The sequence below is a fragment of the Sminthopsis crassicaudata genome, chromosome 2 (genome assembly GCF_048593235.1).
Source record: "Sminthopsis crassicaudata isolate SCR6 chromosome 2, ASM4859323v1, whole genome shotgun sequence".
Classification (NCBI taxonomy): Eukaryota; Metazoa; Chordata; class Mammalia; order Dasyuromorphia; family Dasyuridae; genus Sminthopsis; species Sminthopsis crassicaudata.
Genome location: NC_133618.1, coordinates 618,020,982 through 618,040,741, shown reverse-complemented (window position 1 = coordinate 618,040,741; position 19,760 = coordinate 618,020,982). Strand labels below are relative to the sequence as shown.

General features: G+C 42.4%; 1 protein-coding gene across 2 annotated transcripts; it reads left to right on the top strand.

The window, feature by feature from the left end:
* Positions 1–1,982: 1,982 nt before the first annotated feature.
* HEXA (hexosaminidase subunit alpha) lies at positions 1,983–19,506 on the top strand. Of its 2 annotated transcripts, XM_074296228.1 has the most exons (14): positions 1,983–2,393; positions 7,416–7,505; positions 8,482–8,547; positions 9,989–10,035; positions 11,017–11,127; positions 11,700–11,801; positions 12,326–12,458; positions 13,145–13,325; positions 14,374–14,457; positions 14,923–14,995; positions 16,462–16,645; positions 16,920–17,010; positions 17,983–18,087; positions 19,091–19,506. In XM_074296228.1, the coding sequence occupies exons 1-14, from the start codon at positions 2,111–2,113 to the stop codon at positions 19,170–19,172; spliced, it is 1,632 nt and encodes a 543-aa protein (XP_074152329.1). In that variant the 5' UTR covers positions 1,983–2,110; the 3' UTR covers positions 19,173–19,506. The 2 variants fall into 2 exon arrangements, with proteins under 2 accessions (XP_074152329.1, XP_074152330.1); XM_074296229.1 differs by lacking the exon at positions 9,989–10,035 and having other exon boundaries at positions 2,299–2,393.
* Positions 19,507–19,760: the final 254 nt, after the last annotated feature.

The following is a 19,760-nucleotide window of genomic DNA, read 5'->3' as shown; positions in this document are numbered from 1 at the left end:
CCCGTGTGTAAAATTTGGAGCCATGGCTAATAAAATTTGCCACTCTGGGATGGTTTCACAGCACACATTAATTTGTGCATTAGTATAAAAGGTGTATATCTTGTCAGGTCTTATCCCAGATAATTGTACTGCTCTCTTAATGGCCTTTAATAAGATTCTAGCCACAAGCACTGGGTAAGGAGTAAGGCTTTGTTCTGGTTGTGCTGGGAGGTTCACCCACTCTATCACACTGTCTCCCTGGTGGACAGCTGTGGGTGCCTCTTGTGTAGCAAAACTGATATTTCCAAGGGTTTTTAAGTGACTCTTTCAGCTACATTGGATAAAGCCAGTTCAGTTTCTCTTAAAGCTTCTTGTGCTTCTTTTGTAAGCTGGCATGGTGAATTTAAAGCACTGTCTCCCCTTAAAATGTCATATAATGGTTGCAACCGATAAGCAGTGAAACCTAACACTGGACACATCCATTGGATATCTCCTATCAATTTCTGGAAGTCATTTAAGGAGTCTAGCTTCTCTGTTCTTAAGGAGAGTTTTTGTGCTGTGAGCACTTTAGGGTATGCTTCATATCCTAAATATTGAAAAGGAGCTTGTCTTTTAATCTTTTCTGGAGCTATGTTTGGGTTGCTTTGTGGAGAATGGATTGGAATAGAGACTTAAGGCAGTAAGAGCGATGAGGACACTGGAATGTGTGGGCTATTCAGGAACGTCTCTGGTGTGAGGCCTTGCCCTTTTAGGGCTGCTCATCTACCTTTAGTATCCATCTAATTCACCCAACTCTCATTTGAGGCTCCAAGAAACTTCAGTAGCATTTGCAGAGAGACGATAATTAGACTCATGAAATCTGATCAGAACCTGAAGAACAGCCCTTGGACATGAGACCAACTGTTATTGCCCCTCCTCAGAAGCAATGAGAGTTTGGAAATGCTAGCAGTGTCCAAAGTATCAGACTGGATTTAAACAATGATGCAAATGGGCCATTGGCAAAGATCCGCCGAAGTAGCGGAGAAAGGCCTGGTCCAGCACGGAGGAGTCGGAAGCTGAAGGAGGCTTCCAGGCCAGTGATGGATCATACTCATAATCTGAGTCATTCTATGGGTTTAGGGAGGCTCCGCATTACCAATCAATCAATAAGCAGGAATTCTCACCATTCCTTTCTTTCGCCATTCCTACTCTCCAGAATTTTCTTCTTTGTATCCCAGGGATGCTCTTAGCCAGGAATTCTTTCCTCTCATCGCTAAATCTGCGGTCAGGGTCATGACGTCATGGGTGTCCCGAGCATTCGCTCCAAACCACTCCGCTGTCTCGGCCAAGAAAACCCCAAATGGGAGTCGGGGGAGCTGGACATTACGGAAAAATGACTGACCCGCAGCGGAAAGACTGTGACTGTCTCATTTCGCTAAACCCCTTTTTATCCGCTTCCTATCGCAAGAAGTGGGGAAGAAGTTTGTGTTTTAGGTCTGCTTCATATTAATGTCTCTGACCACAGACCTCGTACGAGATGCGAGGATCGCAATTCTTCAGAAGGTCGTGACCCTCTTTCCTTTTTTTTCTCTGCTCCAGGAGCGGCTGTAGCCAACAAAGAATCCATCCCGTGGCCGGAACACTTCTGGCTCCAGGACAAGTGCCCCTCGTTCCTAGTGCAGTGCCGGGGAAACACGGGAAAGATAAATATAAACAATGGTTATTTATTAAGTGCATTTTGTTATTGTTGTTACATCCTGCTCAACTTTTCTTCATCCCGTTTGGGGCCACTTTGCCATGACAACAAGGTCAAGTTCATGGCCAGATGCCAGACCCTGATGGTCCCTGATATCGGCGTCAGTGCAAAGGTCCCTGTGATGAGGAACTAAACTTATTTATTTCCTATGAAAAGCACAAGAGAAGCAGGTGAGGAGACTGCCCCACCTCCAGCTGGAGACTGAGCAGAGGGGCGGGGCCCAGGCGGCGCGCAGGCGCAGTCGTCCAAGCGCCATCCAATCCGTGGCTAAGCTTGCCGGGATAGTCATCTGACCTCGGCACTCATGTGACTCTCCCAGCTCCTGGCGGGTGACTGAAAGTCTGAGGGGCTCCGGTGTCTCCCGCACTGTCTCTCCCAGTGGGCGCCCGCTCCGTGATGGCCGGGCCGGGGCGAGCGGGGGTCCCGCCGCCGCTGCTGCTGCTGCCCCTGCTGGCTGTCCGGACGCTGGCCGCGCAGTCAGAGGCCTACGTCTGGCCATGGCCGCAGGAGATCTCCGTGTCTCCCAACGTGACTTTCGCCTTGAACCCCGGCCTCTTCCGCTTCCAGTACTCCGACTCCTCGGCGGTGCGGAGCGGCTGCTCCGTGCTCGACCAGGCCTTTCTCCGCTACCTCGGCGTCATCTTCGGGCCCGGGCCCTGGCTCTCCCGCCGCCAGCCAGGTGAGCCGGGGACACTCGCCCCTTGCCCTCGGGTCAGCGCCCCGGCCCGCTAGCCCCTCCCCCTTCAGATGTCCGATACGGGTCGTCTGTCAGTTAGCGATACTGTGTGATAAACGCGGGGGACGTAAAAAAGAAACCAGAGACCGCCCCTGGGGGACTTCCGCCAAACAGTCCCACCCTAGCTACGGGCCCCAGCCCGAATGCACACTTCCCTGAGACCCGGACTCTTGCAGACTTCGGGGTTAGCGCCCTCTTCTGCCCCAAAGTTCTGTTCTCTGCTTCTTCAGTCCCTTCCCCATGTCCTCCGCCCAGAAAGACTGGCCCATCGCCTCAGGGGGTACTCTCCAGGCTACTTCTGCCTAGCAGAAGCCGAAGCGTTCTACCAGATAACTTTGGGGGACACGACTTTTAGGGGACCCTTTTTATTGGTCAAGCTCCGAGCGCCTGGGTCTTGCTTGCTTGTTGGTCCCAAGGTAATTTACAGCATTGACAATTACCAAACCTTTTGTTCTAATTTTTCCCCTCCTTCCCCCTCCCTCAGATGGCAGGTCGACCAATACATGTTACATATGTTAACGTATAAATTAAATACAATGTATGTATATATGTCCAAACAGTTGTTTTGCTGTACAAAAAGAATCGGACTTTGAAATAGTGTACAATTAGTCTGTGAAGGAAATAAAAAATGCAGGTTGATAAAAATAGAGGGATTGAGAATTCTATGTAGTGGTTCATAATCATGTCCTAGGGTTCTTTCCCTGGGTGTAGCTGGTTCAGTCATGACGGGACTTTGAATGAAGAGGTGTTAGTTTGTCAGAGAAAGTAGCTGGCATCCTAACGCTTACACTGACTAGGTAAATTTCTAGTGTTAAAACCCTACCCGGGACTTTGTTTAGAGAGGTGACATTTATGAATGTAGAGGAAAAAAAATTCTATTTTACAACTCCTAATAATTAACTATCATTAAATTAAAGTAAATATGAACCATAAAATTTTACAGGTAACATTACTAAAATTAAACATTACTAAAACTAATTTGATACTGATGAAAGGTATTAAAGGTAATGGAGTTCAAAAGAGACTTTGTAATAAGGTCAAGAGAACATTAACTTTTTGGGATATGAAAAATTCAAACATTAAGAACCAACTAGATCAATTTTCATAAAATGGGATTTATACAACTAACCACTTAGGCTACAAGTATTCCTCTTCCCTTTGACCTCTTAGCCCCCAGTGAAAAAGTATAACATACAAGCAGATACATTGTGATAAGTTTGCCAAGTAGCATAATTTGTAGTTGAGAGGGAAAACAGGCACTAGATAAATGTTTGCAAGGTTTTAGATTGAATAGTATTTCTTCTAATTACAGTTTTCCCCCTTTCCATCATTCACCCAGATGGAAAAGTTACTTAACTGTGAAATGCTACATTGTATCCTTCCTACCTACACATGAAATAAAGTGAAGTTAAAAGCTTACTTCACTTCCTATGCTATCCATTTCATTTATTAATTACTTGTTTCTCAGAAAACCATGAAAACTGATTTTAATGAGAATAATGAAGACATTGAAGCAAACGGTTCTCTAGAAAATCATAAAGTCATAATAGTGCTCAAAGGGATCTTGAAAATTCTTAAATCCCTAATTTTACAAATGTACAGACTACGATCCAAAGACGTGATTTTTTCCAAGGTCACAAGATAATACGTAGCAGAAGTAGGGATTCACATGAGACTGTTTGGTTTCCAGGGTCAGCACTTTTTCCAGTATAATATATTGCTATGACTGTTTCTACTAATTTTCCTTTTGAATATAATTCTTATGTTAGTTTTCTTCTAATCTTGCAAAAGCAGCTGTCTATTTCTGCAAAAATTTAATTGAATCAGCCAAGAAAAAAAAATATTTCAATAATTTCCAAGTAAAATACAAGTAGTTAATCAAAGCAATTGCATGATCATTAAGGTATTATAATCTCAAAAGAAAAAACATGATAATAGTTGTAATAGGTTAGACAGTCCTCTGAAACCAGTCCACCATCTAGTTTGTCTTTGTTCTTTGCTCTTCTGACTTATGAGTTTGCCACTCTTGTCAATCCCAGATGAAAGTTATTTCATGAAATGGCAGTTGAGACAAAAAGAAATACACCTTCCTCAGAAAACCATTGTAAGGGCCTCTAGGTGGCACAGTGGATAGAGCACCAGTTCTGAAGTCAGGAGGAGCTGAGTTCAAATCCAGCCTCAGATATTTAATACTTCCTAGCTGTGTGACTCTGGGCAAGTCATTTAACCCCAATTGCCTCAGCAAAAAAGAAAGACATTGTAACGCCTTCCATATAATCAAAGAAAATTACTGTGGTAGAAATGTTAAAAATACAACTTGATACTTATCACTTATACAAATAGTTCACTAAGAGGCTAACATGTAGTCCAATTTCCTTATCAGTGGTACCCACATTTATAACAAGCCATTTAGTTAATGCTCCATTGAGCTAATTCTAGATTACAAAAGAAAAAGAAGTACCATTTGGGCCTTAGCTATTCTGTTTTCTGGATGTCATCCATATCCTGCTATCCTCTTATTGGCTATATTCTCCAAGCTCTTGGAGAAGTAGAGAGATTTGGAAGTCCAATCCCTAGGCTTCCTCTCCAATCATTTGTTTTCTACCTTCCATATGCTATTTTGAATTTAGTACCTTTTTTCATTGGTCTTTTCCCCAGGGAAGATGGATTGTTTAGTACCTAGCAAAAGAGAGTAGTTGAGAGAAGAGGAATATTTTGTTTTGCTATTCTTCTGACCCATCACCTCCAGCTATATCTTAAATTAGAGATTAAGCATTTCATGAGTGTGATCCTTGACTCATCTTCCCATTGTTCTTGTACTGCCTGATTCCTTATATGCTTTCCTATGGTTTAATCTATTCCATTCTATATTCAGTGAAACTCCCCCACATCTTTCTTCATTAGCCATCTACTAGCCAAAGACTTCTGGGAGCCAAAAATGGCTTGTTGTGTCAAGTCTTTACCCTTTCTTTATCTTTTAGCCAGCCCAACCTATCTTCATTTGCTTTGGGCAGTATCTTTCTTTCTCTAGTTTCTGTAAGTACCTGTCGCCTATTTATAATATGATTGGTATGGGACTAATTATCTTCTACAATACTGTTTTATTTAGTTGGTTCCACAAAACCATGAAAAATAATAACAATTGCTGACATTTATCTTGTACTTTACCATTTACAAAACACCTTATTGTATTCTTTTTTAGTCCTCACAGCAACTCCATAAAGGGTTATACAAGTAATTGTATTTTACAACTGAAGAAATTAAAGCCCCCAAAAGTTGAAATTTGTCCACTGTTAGCTATAGAGCCAGGAATGAAACACAGACCCTCTGACTTCAGATTCACTGTTTTTTTTTCAAATTAATGACATAAGCCAGCACTGTTTACTCTTGTAGTTAAATGGGGCATGGCAAATTTAGGCAAAATCCTTTTCCTACTATCTTCTGAGTAAAATGCTTTTGTGTCAGATATCCTGTATTTATATGTGTATGTGTATAAATCTCTTCAACCCCACCCCTGTCACTATAAATTCATATATATGTATGTGTGTATATATGTATCTGTTCAACCCCACCCCTGCTACTATAAATTTCCTGAGAGCCGATTCAGTCGTTTTTATTATAAGGCCCTGTGCTGCTCTCAATCTGTGAACCTTACCTGAAAAAAATCTAGAAACTAGAAAAGGGAAGCTCAATGAAAGCAGAAACAGAAGTGATATACTACCCTGACAACCCCTCAATAGAAAGAGGTGCTTAAAGGGTTTGGGAAAACAAATCATAAACCAAAAATGGAAGTGTAATATGGTATGTGATAGGAAACCTTCAATAAACCAAACATTCCCTGGAGTCCCCTATCTGGCAAAAGCAGAGCAACTAATATTTCACAATTTGCCTAGTAATAATTTCATCCTTCAAAAGGTAGTGAAAGCACCAAAGAGAATTCCTACTATGGACCTGATCTCATCAAGGAAAAATTGCTTGTTGGAATGGAAATGATGAAAGCAACATGGGGAAATGACCACTCAATTTTAGGATTTGTGATAGACAAGCAAAATTCTAATTAAATTTGGAGAAAGTCACTTTCATAGAGGTCAGAGAAAAGATAGATCGGGATTCCCTTGGATTAAAATTTAGTAGAGAAAATAAACTTTAGGTGTTATGTACAGGGATATATGTCCTACCTCACAAATGAAATTCTGAAAATAGAAAGAGGAATTATTCCAATTTGAAGAAAAAAAAATTTGTCAAAATATACAATATGAATGTACAAGAAACTCATTAACAAACTTAGATTTTTTTTCAAAGATACTAGAAAAAGCAATGTGTGTGTGTGTGTGTGTGTGTAAGTAAAATCATGACTAACAATAAACAATATAAGAAACAAACATATACAGCAATACCGCTATGGGGGTAGCATCAACACTTAAGAGTTTCTTGACTGGGGAATCCCATTCACAAACTAGAAGCCTACAGGCCTGAGCTAGTCACAACAAAACAAATAAGACCCCTGCTAGAGAAATTTCCTTCCAGACCCACCTGTGAATTAACATCATAATTGACATTTGTTTAAGTGCTTTAAAGTCCACAAAATACTTAATGAATTCTCTGAGTATATGTAAAAACTACATAGCTAACAGGATAAAAAGAATAAGTGCATACATCTGATCAGTGAATAATAAGCATGGTCCAAGACTAGGTGCTGCTCTTTTATTGAGGAACATGAGCTCCTTATTGAGCAATGTGTGCCTGGGTGGTAGGTCTCTTAATCTCCCTAAACCTCATATTTCCTCATCTATAAAAAATGAGGATATTAAATTAGATGATCCCCCGTGTGACCTTTGGCAAGTCACTTAACCCCAATTTCCTCAGAAAGAAAAAAAAAAAAAAATAGACGGCCCCAAAGACCCTTCCTATTATATATATTATGTTGGTGGAGGTGAGATTCCCGAATTTCTTCTCTCTTTGCAGGACTGAAGCAAACAGTGAAGAATTCTTTGGAAGTCTTTGTGAATGTCCCTGGATGTGACCAATTTCCAGAAATGAATTCTGTGGAGAATTGTAAGCACAGCCTTGGGTTATAGCTCTTTTTTGTGAATGTGAAAGTTTGACAGCTCACCCCTGCCCCTAAAGGATTTCCCCAACTATTGAACCAGCTAGCCATTCCCCAAGAAGATCTTGAAGCACTAGAGGTGCCACAGCAGGTTCAGGGCAGGGAAGTGTGTCAAGGCTACAAAGTATATCCTTACAGTCTTCAAAGGTTTACGTCACATGCTTATAGTCTTAAATACCAAAGACCCAATGGGTAGTGGACTTAGATGCTACATGAGGTTTAGGCTTAGTCTTCCTGTGCAGAAGAACTGTAGCAGAGAGTTTCAGGCTCACTCAAATGAAATTATTTTTTGTAAAGTAATGGCAAAGTCTATGTAATGCCTCTGAGCCTTAGGAGTGTTTTCAGTTCCTAAATTAAGCAAAAAGACCTGATCTCCCATTAAACAGCACCCTGTGTTGAAGAAGAAGTGAATTGGAAAGGTGGAGACCGAGGTGATTGGAGATAGCATGAGAGCACATTCTCAACCCCTGTCATCTATTATAATATTAAGCCTTTTTATATTCCATGATGAGGTTTAGTAGGAACAGTGTGTCCACAGAGGAAATTAAGGAATTATTAAGCATCAGAACTTGTCAAAGACAATGGAAATTAGAATAGAGCTTACAATTACACACACATACACCTCTGCCACTTACTCTCCCGAGGCTATCTGAAACTGTTGTAGCAGATATTTACAATTTGGGGCTAAATATTTCTTTTGCCCATTCTTGTGACACCATCTTGTTTCAGTTTCCCAAATGCCATGATCCTACCATGCCCCCCAAAAGTTCCCAAAAGCCCAGATGCTGGTCCATAACTGCCAGCACTAGAAGCTTCACCTTGAAAAACAAAACTGGTTTTATTTTCATTTAAGACTGGCGTATAAAGTTCAGTTTTTCCAAGCCCTAACACTGCAGACTTTTTTTTTTTTTGTTTTCATTTCAGACACCTTGACCCTCAGTGATCAACAGTTCATCCTGAAAGCTCATACTGTCTGGGGAGCTCTCAGAGGTAATGGTATAGGGGCTCACATGAGATGGAAGGTTAAGGGATTAGATGACCTAGGTTTTTCATTGATTTGTTCTCATGGGAATTTCTCTAAACCTGACTGCTAGGTCTGGTGTTGGGAGGCTTTGAAATGAAGGCCTTGTAAAAGTAAAGCAGATGAGCCAGCTCTCCTCAGGGAACCAAATGATAAATCCACAGGTTTCCTGTCTGTTGAGATGTGTTCCTTTGTGTACAAAAATCAGACACCATAGTAGCGGTTTCTCTTCTAGAAAAACTTTTTATGGAAACAATTGAGGATTGTTTGGATGGAGGAAGCCTTAGTAATAGTGAGATAATAAAAACCCATTTATATGAGCTAATATGTACAAAAGTTCCAGAGCACATACAGTTCAGTAGTGCCACCATTATTACCTCCTTTTTACAGATTAGAAAACTAATTAGCTGTGACCATGCCAGTCTGGAAGCATAGAATGAGCCTCGTAACACTGAATCCAGTACTTTCTCAGGGTGCCAGGAAGAAAGGCCCTTTACAAGAATTCCAAAAGAGTTCCTACTCTTTACAAGAAGCCACCTGGAGGCTTACCTCCCATGACTTGGAGAAACTGGGCCTTATAATGCCTCTGATGTGATTCTTCTTAAATCTCTGGGTGAGAAACAAACATCTTTTTTAGTTGATTTGAGAAGAAAAATAAATATATAGTGAAAAACAAGACTTCTAAATCTATGGCATTAAAGAAACTAAGTGATCTTAACTCAGAGTCATTCAATGTATATGTACATTTCCTATTTAGATGCAAGATCTGACACTAGGCATTATAGGAGATAAAGAAGTGAAGAATACATATAGTTCCTAATCATCTCACAAGGATCCCTTTTAGCTCTAAAAATCTATCCTTTTAGTTCCCCAAAGAGGCAGTTTTTTATTACCTTCTTCCTCTTAGCTGCCTTCTTCTTTCTTCACTAAGAGCTCAGATCTGGGAACTTACAGAAATTCCAGGCAATACAAAACTTTCTAAGGTGGCCAGCCTTACAGGCTAAAGAAAAAATATTAGCTGGCTACCAGATCTGCATAAGGGAGAGGCTACAGGCAAGAGCTGGAGCCTTTTAGAGACCTTCCCAGTGTCCTGTCCCCCACAAGCATTCGGTGACAGATGGTGTCTGACAAAGAAAAAGTAGATAAAAGGAATGGATAGATGTCTTTTGTTTCAGTTAACTTTTCTCAATTATCTCACTATGGATCAACCAAATATCCCCAAAATACATTAGAAATGCTTCTTGAATTCTTTCTCCCTGAATTTTCAAGGAAAAATGAGCATTGATCTTGCCTATCTCTCTTTCTTTGCTCACGCATCATACCCTGCAACCACCAGGCATCATTTTAGGTTGGGGCAGTTTCTTCCCTCACTTCCCCCAGACCTCACCCTGCCCCTCTGGTTCTCCACAGGCCTAGAGACTTTTAGCCAGCTCATTTGGAGATCCGCAGAGGGCATGGTGAGTGTGTGTCCCAAGTGACTGAAGGAAGTTTACAGTATAATACCTTTTTTCTGTCATAAGTTCTCTCTGGATGTCAAAAGTGGTATAAGACATTCCTGGCTAGCTAGGATTTGGGAGGAAATACAAAGGTTGGGGATGTGGTTGGATTGTGACTTAAGGTTCCCTGGTTGATAGAATGAGGTTGCATAAAATAACTAGAGTTCACTTGCACCCTAGAACATAATAAGCCATGTCAGCTAAAGAAAATAGAAATGAAAGCATTCAAAAATAAATTTTAAAACTAGAGTGCTGTTTTGCATGATGGTAATTTTTGTATAACCTACATCAAGTTGCTTGCTTTCTCAAGGAAGAAAAGAATTTGGAATTGAAAATTACCAAAAAAATAATAATAATTAAGATAGAGCACCAGCCTTGGACTCCCAAGGATCTGAGTTCAAATTTAGCTTCATACCCTTGACACTAACTGTGTAACCCTGGACAAGCCACTTAAACTCCTCCTCTCTCTCCCCAAAAAAAGTATAAAAATTTTGTTTACATGTAATTGAACAAAATAAATTTTATATAAGCTTTTTTTTTAATAGAGTGAAAAGCTAAATAGTGAATCAGCTTTTTTTGTATGTGGCCTTTGAGTACAGGGTATAGCTTTGTAGTGATTGTTCCCTGGAGACAGTTCACAGGATGTAGGTTTTAGGGCCCCATGGATATATCCCTGGAAAATTTCAGATATTAGTACTTATGGGATAGTCAGCCAATGAACATTAAGTTCCTATTATGTGTCAAGCCCTATACTAAGCATTGGAGATAGAAAGCACCACAAAGTGAATCAGTCTATTAGAGGGACCATGGAAAGACCAGGAAGGTCAGGAATGTGTTATTGTCCAAAAGGGGTTTGCATTTAGCCACTGTCAACAAATTTCTTAGACTTTGGGAATAGGAAATGAGTGTCATTGACTAAACTTTCATGTTTTTTCTGCTCAGTTCTATGTCAAGCAGACCAAAATTGTAGACTTTCCTCGATTCCCTTTCCGAGGCTTATTGCTGGATACGTCTCGACATTACCTCCCACTGCAGAGCATCCTGGAGACACTGGTATGAAATTATAATTCTCCACTTCAGGACACCAAGGAATTAATGTGGCAAGCTTTAACTCCTCTTCCTAAGACATTCTATTTTACGATTCTTTACTGATCCCAGAGAGGTGACCTACCTGGAAAACTTCAGAGTAAAGAAAGGACAAAATTCAGACTTTGGTGTCCATTAGGTTCCATGTTCAGATCATTGAGAAAAAGTGTCAAGTTTGAGATCAATCAGAACTTGAAGAGTCTGATCCTGACAGAAATATCTACTTGACTGACCAGATTTTGGTTGGGTTTTCATATGTAGAAAAACTTCTCTTTGCCCATTTGGGCCAAGCTGGTTCTTTCCAAGTCTCCTTTAGATGGTATTTATTTCAGTGTTACAAAGTCATAAAGTCACCTGCTTTGACCATAAAAGAGAGGGCTCTAGAAACATAAAATACTGGAATCTAGCGGCAAGAAGCTGTATTTTCACACTTCTCTCCAACTTTAGGGGGAGTAGAGAGGCGTTATCTTTGGATGTTTGTGTGTCTTGAATCTTACCATGGAAGGAAGGGATAAGTTTATGTATGTTCTGCCCTCCAGGATGTCATGGCATATAACAAATTGAACGTCTTCCACTGGCACATAGTTGATGACCCTTCTTTTCCATATGAGAGTATGACTTTCCCTGAGCTTAGCAGAAAGGTATGTATGTTTTTTCTTGGTCTCTCTATACTTGTGAGTGGGAGGCACCTGGCTTCTTTGCAGGCTGCTGCTAGTGGGAACAGGGACCACATAAGAGCCACATATAGCTTTGATTAGTGAGGAAAGGACTGGACTGCACCTTCAAGTCCTCCCTCTGTGTTTTTGGACTACATTTCATTTTTCTGATTCTCGGTTTCCTTATGTTTTTAAAGGTACCAATAATCCCTGCTCACCTCACAGAAATGTGAGAGCCTAAAAAAATAAACACTTTGGAAAAGATCAGGAACAATAAGGATATGAGATATTATTTTAATTGATTTTGTCACTAACCAGTGACTCTTCTCTATTGTCCTATTTGGCATTCTTGTCTTGAGTACAAAGCCTGGGGAAGACCCCACGATCCTGTCCAACTTGTGCTGCTCAGGCAGTTATAGTGAGGATGGACTAAACCTATGTGCTGAATATTGGGAGTTCATCTTCCTCTACTGGTGAGAGTATGAGAACGGACTGTTTGTGTCTTTCAGGGATCCTACAATTCTGCCACTCACATCTACACAATTGGGGATGTAAAGAGGGTCATTGAATATGCCCGAATGCGAGGCATCAGAGTCATAGCAGAATTTGACACACCTGGGCACACTTTGTCTTGGGGAAAAGGTAAGAAAGAGAAGGAGGAAAATCAGGAGGAAGCCAATGTCTTCTTTTAGGATCTTCCTTTGGCAGCATCTCTTTAACATGTAACCCATAGACAAAAACATACCACACTCCAGTTTTTCTTCTTGAGAATAGCCGATTTTTCTGATGCTTTTTCCCACTTGGGAAATTGGAAGGGCAAAAGAAAAAGATAGGGAAGAAATTTGAAATTTATTTGGATTTGGATTCATAAAAGTCTCCTGATGCTGCTAGCAAAGCCCACTTGGATTTCCTTACTTAACTGAAGCTTTGATCCCTTTCAGAATTCTCAATTCAGTTCTCAAAAGAGGAGCTATGGAATGTAGATTATATCCTAACATTCTTTTCTAAGAACCCAATAGATTTGGACCTCTTAGGAAGGAAAAAGGGAAATGAATAACCATGTATCAAGCACCGACTATGTGCTGGGCACCAGGCTTAGCACTTTACAAACATCTTATTTGGAGAAAAGCAACAGGTGAATTTAGTGCCCCATAATGTAAGTCCTAAATAGGTTCTGATTTCCTGCTTAAGGTAGAAATAAGCTATTGCAATACAGTCTCAAATCGTTAATCAGTAGAACTATTCTCAGGCTAGACCTGGTATTAAGTCTATTACTGTGGGGGGATGATTATTTCTGTCTGACTGTGTATGTGTCTCTCTTGGACTAGGTGTTCCTGGACTGCTGACTCCTTGCTACTCAGGCAGCACTCCTTCTGGCACTTTTGGCCCAGTAAATCCCATCCTCAACAGCACCTATGAGTTCATGGCTTCATTCTTCCAGGAGATCAGCTCAGTTTTTCCTGACTTTTACCTTCACCTTGGAGGGGATGAGGTTGATTTCACATGTTGGTATGAGCTCTCAGTTTATCCCCATTTCCCTTTTGATTTAGAGTCAAGAATCTGGAGTTCTTAGAGGGGGAAGGGGTGTGTGTGTGTGTGTGTGTGTGTGTGTGTGTGTGTGTGTGTGTGTGTGTGTGTCTAGACCGGGGATTGAGAGTAGAAAAGAAGGAAATAGAAGACTGCCTAGATTCTCTATTCAGCCTTATACTCTTCCCCAATCCAGTACCTTCATTTTACTCTAGTTTACCTTTGTCTCAGTCCTCTTCTACCCTCTACAAATCTTAGAGCAAGAGAGATCAAGCAAGGTATTAATGAAGCTTCCTTCTCCCATTCCTAATGCTTTGCTAACCAAAAAGGAGCAAAAAAGATCTATTATTAGTATAGTTGAGATAAAAGATCTAACAAAAGCCATTGCATATTTCAAAACAATGTTATAGGATTTAAGAGAACCAAAAGGAGAGCACTAGTTGGAAAGCAGTCAGGAAAAGTTCTGAGGAAGAGATTTCAAATGGGGCCTTGCAGGGGAAGTAGAATTTGGATGGTGGTGGGAGACAGGCATTCCAGATTCAATGAATTCTGAAAAAAAAAGTAAAAGAAGGCATGAACATTACTGAGAAGTAGCTTGAGAGTCTGAGGATCTAGGCTTGAATCTCAGATCAGCCACATAATACTCATATAGGGCAAGTCACCATCTCCCAGGGTTTTATTTGCTTCATCTTTAAAAGAGGGAGTGGGACTAGATAGTCTTAGGTCCCTTCAGTCTCTTAACAGCATCTGATCCTCCCTTGTGAAAGTTAGGGAAAACTGGAAAGGTTGGTGAAGTCCTGTTTGAGAAGATCTTAAATGCTGTGCTGAAAAAGGCTGGCCAAAGACTTTGGGCACAAGACCAGGACATATTTCTCCTGCAATCTTCACTTCAGGGCTAGTGGTTGCTTTTTGGTTCTCTTTCAGACTGGAGAGAGAAGTAGCAGGAAATTAGGTGACTGTTCCCTATCTCCCCAGGGTTCTGAAGTCCTGGATATGTAAGAATGGGAGAAATTAGTCTTCTTTCTTGCAGGCAATCTAATCCAGATATTAAGGCTTTCATGAAGGAAAGAGGTTTTGACTGCTTTGAGGAATTGGAATCTTTCTACATTCAAAAGTAAGGATGGGGATAAGTTTACCTGAATAGGAAATTGGAATATGGGAGCAGGGGAGAATGGTCCCGGACCCTCCTACACACTGTGTAGTACCGTTCTTTACTTTAAAATATATAGTGTCTCCTAATATAAATTACATTTTCTAGTCTTTACCCAGTTGAAAATGAAAAATCCTGCTACTTTCACCGCTCCCCCATCCAGTAAAGCAATTCACCCAGGCTCTGCCTCTCACCATCTTCCCAAGCAGTTCCCTCTTCCACTCCAACACATTATTGGCCTAACCTGAAGCAAGGAGAGAAAGTTGTGTGTTGTGTAGCTCAGATTTCATAGGAGACCTTTTCCTCCATTGTCCAAAAATGAAATCCCAGGATGCTGGGTATCGGGAACTCCAGCCATCCACAGGATTGTGGCCTATTCTTCACCTGTTGCAGCTTCCAACTGGATTTGTTGATTTCTCTCTTCCTCAGGCTACTGAACATTGTATCTTCCTATAGAAAGGGCTACATAGTGTGGCAGGAGGTGTTTGACAATAATGTGAAGGTAAGAGAAGTATTGTGAAGGAGAAAGAAGGAACAGTTTGCTGTCTTGATCCTATAAACCTTGGGCAGGTGTTGGTGGTCCTATCATTCCAGCCCTTCATGCCCCTTGCTGCTCCCCAGGAGTACTAGGGGCCCAAAAGGCTCTGCAGAGAGGAGGCCTTAACTTCCATTTCAGTACTACCACTAGGGCCCAAAAGGCTCTGCAGAGAGGAGGCCTTAACTTCCATTTCAGCACTACCACTACAGGGTTGATTTTCCCCAGATGCCCTGGAGTTCATTTTTAATGGGTCAAAGAGAAGACCTGGAAACCTTTCCCATGAAGGAATCTGCCCCACTTTACTTTCTCCTAAGGTTTTTCTAGAGGTGAGATTCCATTTGACCTAAACCTTGGATTTCAGAAAAGTGGAACAGCATTTCTGCCTCCTTTTCCATCTACTCCTTCCCAACTTGAAGGACTTTCTGTCCTTGCAGAGCCCCTCAGAGTTGCTGTGCTTTGCTTCTTGCAACTGAGACCAAGGTTTCCGATATCTTCAGAGATCAATAAGTGATGTAGTGAATAGCGTTGAATTCTGCACTTAGGTTCAGGCATACCTGAATTCAAATCCAGCCTCAGAGATTTCTAGCTGTGTGACTCTGGGAAAGTCACTTATCCATTCATCTTCAGTTTTCTCATCGGTGAAATTTGGGTGATAATTTTAGCACCTGCATCACAGGATTGTTGTGAGCATAAAGTAAGATAACATTTAAAACACTAAATGTGAGCTACTGTTTTTATTGTTATTATTATTATTCTCACAAAGCCAGTCGGTTAAAGTTCTCTGTTTAGCCCAGAGAGATGGCCACCTATCTTCAGGAGCATTTGGAAACACTTGGACATTTGGGCTACCCCATGGTAGGGGCACACCCTTTAACTTTTTCCTGGCTCTCTTGTTCTGGGTGCAGTTGGCCTGGCTCCTTGGCCTTTAATTTTGTTTCTTGAACTCCATCACCACTACCACCTGCCTTCTTTCCCCACACACCCTTGCCCAAGTTCTAGACAGGAGGAGGGACAAAAAAATGTGGTTCAGAGTCCAGTGCCTTCTATAATCCTGCCTTTCTCCTCCAGCCCCAGGCCAGTACACAGGGGCTCCTCAGCACTGGGAGAATGAGGAGTGCTTCAATGACCCTGGGTCTGAGATTTGGGAACGAGAGATGCCTTACCCTCTCTGTCGGCTGACAGAGGCCCAGGGCACCCTGGAACTCAGGCCTCAGGAGGTACTCAAATACGACCCTTTCTTGTGGTTCTACAAGGAGGGGTAGAGGTAGGGACAACAAGGACATTGAATAGGTCCCATTTTTTTTTTTTTTTTTTTTTTTAACGGTTCAGCCCGCGTGAGGCCATTAGTTCTGGTGAAAGTGCTGAAGCTCTTTCCCCTGGCATCAGGTATCCTTCGCTCCTAACCCACCTTATTTTGTTCCTTGTCACAGCTGAAACCAGATACCGTGGTGCATGTCTGGAAAGAAACGAAACCTTTACCATACACCTTGGAGATGGAGAATGTCACCAAGGCAGGGTTCCGTGCCTTGTTGTCTGCACCCTGGTACCTGAACCGCATCTCCTACGGGCAGGACTGGCAGGAAATCTACATGGTGGAACCCCTGGACTTTAAAGGTTCGAGGGTGTGGAAGGGAGGATGTAGGCCCCTCCTTCTCTGTGCCAGTCCCTGGAATTGACCCACAAAAGAAAATCTGAATAATGGGAGTTCAGAGGGTTTGATCCTGAAAGGAGTTTAGGAAGTAAAATCTTTAGTCTTTCTTGGAGCTGACCACAAATACATCTTTTCATCATGCCCTGATATTTGGAGCTGTTAAATAACACTTCCTCCTGCTGGACTTGTCCTGAGTCCCTGGTATTACCTTCATGATGCCAGCTTGTGTTCCCTCAGGCAGCCCTGAGCAGAAGTCTCTGGTGATTGGAGGCGAAGCCTGCATGTGGGGCGAATACGTGGACGAGACAAATCTGACCCCCAGACTCTGGTAAGCAGCAGGTGGGCAGCGGAACTGGTCAGAGGAAGGAAGGAAATAATGGAGGCAGTAAAGAACAGCTAGCAACAAAGCAGGAGAGAGATGGAGCCCAGCACAGCAGAAGCCATGGCTTCCAACTGGTCTACGCAGACCCAGAGTTATTTCTGATGTCCTCCGGATATTTTTTTTCTCCTCCCCTCATCTTCTGGCCCAATGGCCACACCAAGTGTTAGCCTCATGATCCCTTCAGTTTGTATAATCTCTCGTGTTAGTCTCATCCAGGGCTGGTAGTTAAGATAGAGAGTGCACTTTATTTTTTCCATGAAGACGGGGTACCAAGGGCATAAGTCAGTTGCCGAGGGTCAGGCCCTGGGCACTCACTACCTTTTGCTTTTCCCTGCCACTCCCAAAGTCTGGGGCATCATGTCTCATGCCCACTTAGCCTGCCCTCAGCTACAGCTACCTGCTGCTGACCCCAGAGCCATGTTCCACCTCTCTCATCCCTGCCTGTGCTCCGTGACCCCAAGAGGGAAACATCTTAATGCAGGAGAAAGGTCATGGATTCTGAAAACAGGAGATCTGGGTTCAAATCCCACCTCTGGCTGTCTGATCTTGGCAACTCCCTTGAATTCCTTCATTTCAGTTTCCTCATCCATATTATGCGATGGCCTTTGATGTCCCTCTCCATGATTCTCTAAAAACCCAATATGCCATTTATTCCAAGACCCTTTTCACAATTGTAGCCTTCTTAGGGAGAGAGAGAGAGAGAGAAAGAGGGAGAGGGAGAAGGAGAGGGAGAGGGGGGGCAGGATTTGTTAGATGAAATCACCAAGTCTAAGTCACAGTATGGTAGTGATTCAGCCATCAGACTCTCATCCCCAGCACTTTCCCAGGCATATCCACTTACCCTTTTCCTGCCCCAATCACGTCTTCCCAGCCCAAATAAGAAATCTGACCAGGGGCTGGATCTATGTCCCCATCCAGGCCCAGGGGAGGAGCTGTGGCAGAGAGGCTTTGGAGCAGCCAGTCCGTAAGGAACTTGGATTTGGCATATGACCGACTGGCCTACTTCCGGTGTGAGCTGCTCAGGTAGGAGGGGCAGGGATTGTGCTCTAGATTGTTATTTCCAGCTTTCTCCAAGGCAAATTATTGTGGGATTGGGAAGATGATATTTGTAAATTTGCCTTTTTAACTTTGGCTTAAGTCTAATGATATGGATTAGGCATAGTATCCAAACTCCTTAGAGCTTTTTTGCGGTCTATGCAGTCTTTCTCATTAAACATTGTTAAGTTTAGCTGTTTCTAAGAATTTTTATAGAAGGAGAGAGGTTCCTTAAAGCCAAGAGCTAGACTACAGTAATTTGTTCTCTCCTGAATTGATTGCACACCTAGCTAGACACATGATCATTGTAGAAAGCTCACTGAGTTAGGAGTAAGATTGGAGAATCCAATCCAACTGCTGTGATTATGAGCACTTAACTCGTCCCTGAGCCTGTTTTTCACCAAATGAAACAAGGTGATTAGACTAGATCTTTTAGGTCTTTCAGCTTTAAAATTCTCTGAATCTTTTGTATCTGATACTGAGGCCCTAAGATTTTAGATCACCAAGCCACTAGAATCTGTGGCCCCCAACTTGGGTTAGTTGTGTACCCTCCTGCTCAAAGCTGAGACTTGTAGTGCCCAGAGATGTAGGGGATGACTCAGGCTGGCCTAAGGTTGTCCATGGTGTAACCCCTGACCTCTCCATCCCAAAGCCCTGGTTGTGAGCCCATACCTTCCCATTTCCTGTGCCTCCAATGCCTTCCCTAAACTGGAGCTCTGAGAATCTTCGACTTGCTTCCATCCTTAGCCTAAGTGCTCTGACCTCTAAGCCTAGATAGGGCTCAGTCAGTCCTAAAATTACCTTGTTCTTTCTTTGTGTACATGTTGTATCCAACAGTAGAATGTGAGTTTCTTGAGAACAGGAACTGTTTTAGGTTCCCCAGGCTGTTGCACATAGGCACATAACAAGTGATTTTCTGTCAGTTTCTCCCCATCCCTAGCTCTATCCTCTCCTTCCCATGACCTGCTTTCTCCTTTTTGTCTTCTTACAGACGAGGTATCCAGGCCCAGCCTCTCTATGTAGGCTACTGTGAGCATGAAAATTTCCATGGAATGGAGCAAAATCATCCTTGAACTCACCCTAGATGTGTTGATTACTCAGGAAACTTGGGTCATGTCAAGCTGGCTCTCTAGCTTAACCCAAGTGGTGAGCAAACCTCCATGTGCATGCCTGAGGACCCCCTGGTGGGGAGGGGGCTGGAGGTTGTGCTGTGATTCAAGTCCATTAAAGAATTATGTGACAAACTGCTTTTGTGAGCCCACAACTGTGACTGACTCACCAAACAATCATCGTAACTCCAGTCAATACAGCAGCAGTTCCTACTATTTCTCCTCCAATCCCAGGAAAGCATTTAACAGTACTTGCATTTGAGTGGTTTGATGCTCCAAATAAATCTCCTGAACTTTAGCAGTCCTCTACCTAGTTTTTGTACTATCACTGTCCAAAGGCTAACCCCTGAGACAAAGGAACTTCAAGAACTCTGGGTAATCTCTAGGGAGAGGAAGGGACAGTGGTTAAAGGATCCCAGGCTCCTGAAGAACCACAGGACCTCAAGTGTGTCCCTGATACATGCTGTAGCAGATGTGCCCACAGCCCACAAGCCTAGGGCTTGCCTGACAACCCAGTAAAATAGGTAACACTCCAACCAAAAAGAATCTTAG

Bases quoted from the DNA above. Each gene is read 5' to 3' on its own strand.
- HEXA (XM_074296228.1), top strand. From the start codon at position 2,111: ATGGCCGGGCCGGGGCGAGCGGGGGTCCCGCCGCCGCTGCTGCTGCTG. The intron at 10,036-11,016 runs GTGAGTGTGTGT...TTTTCTGCTCAG, and splicing joins GGAGATCCGCAGAGGGCATG to TTCTATGTCAAGCAGACCAA. The intron at 17,011-17,982 runs GTAAGCAGCAGG...GTCCCCATCCAG, and splicing joins AATCTGACCCCCAGACTCTG to GCCCAGGGGAGGAGCTGTGG.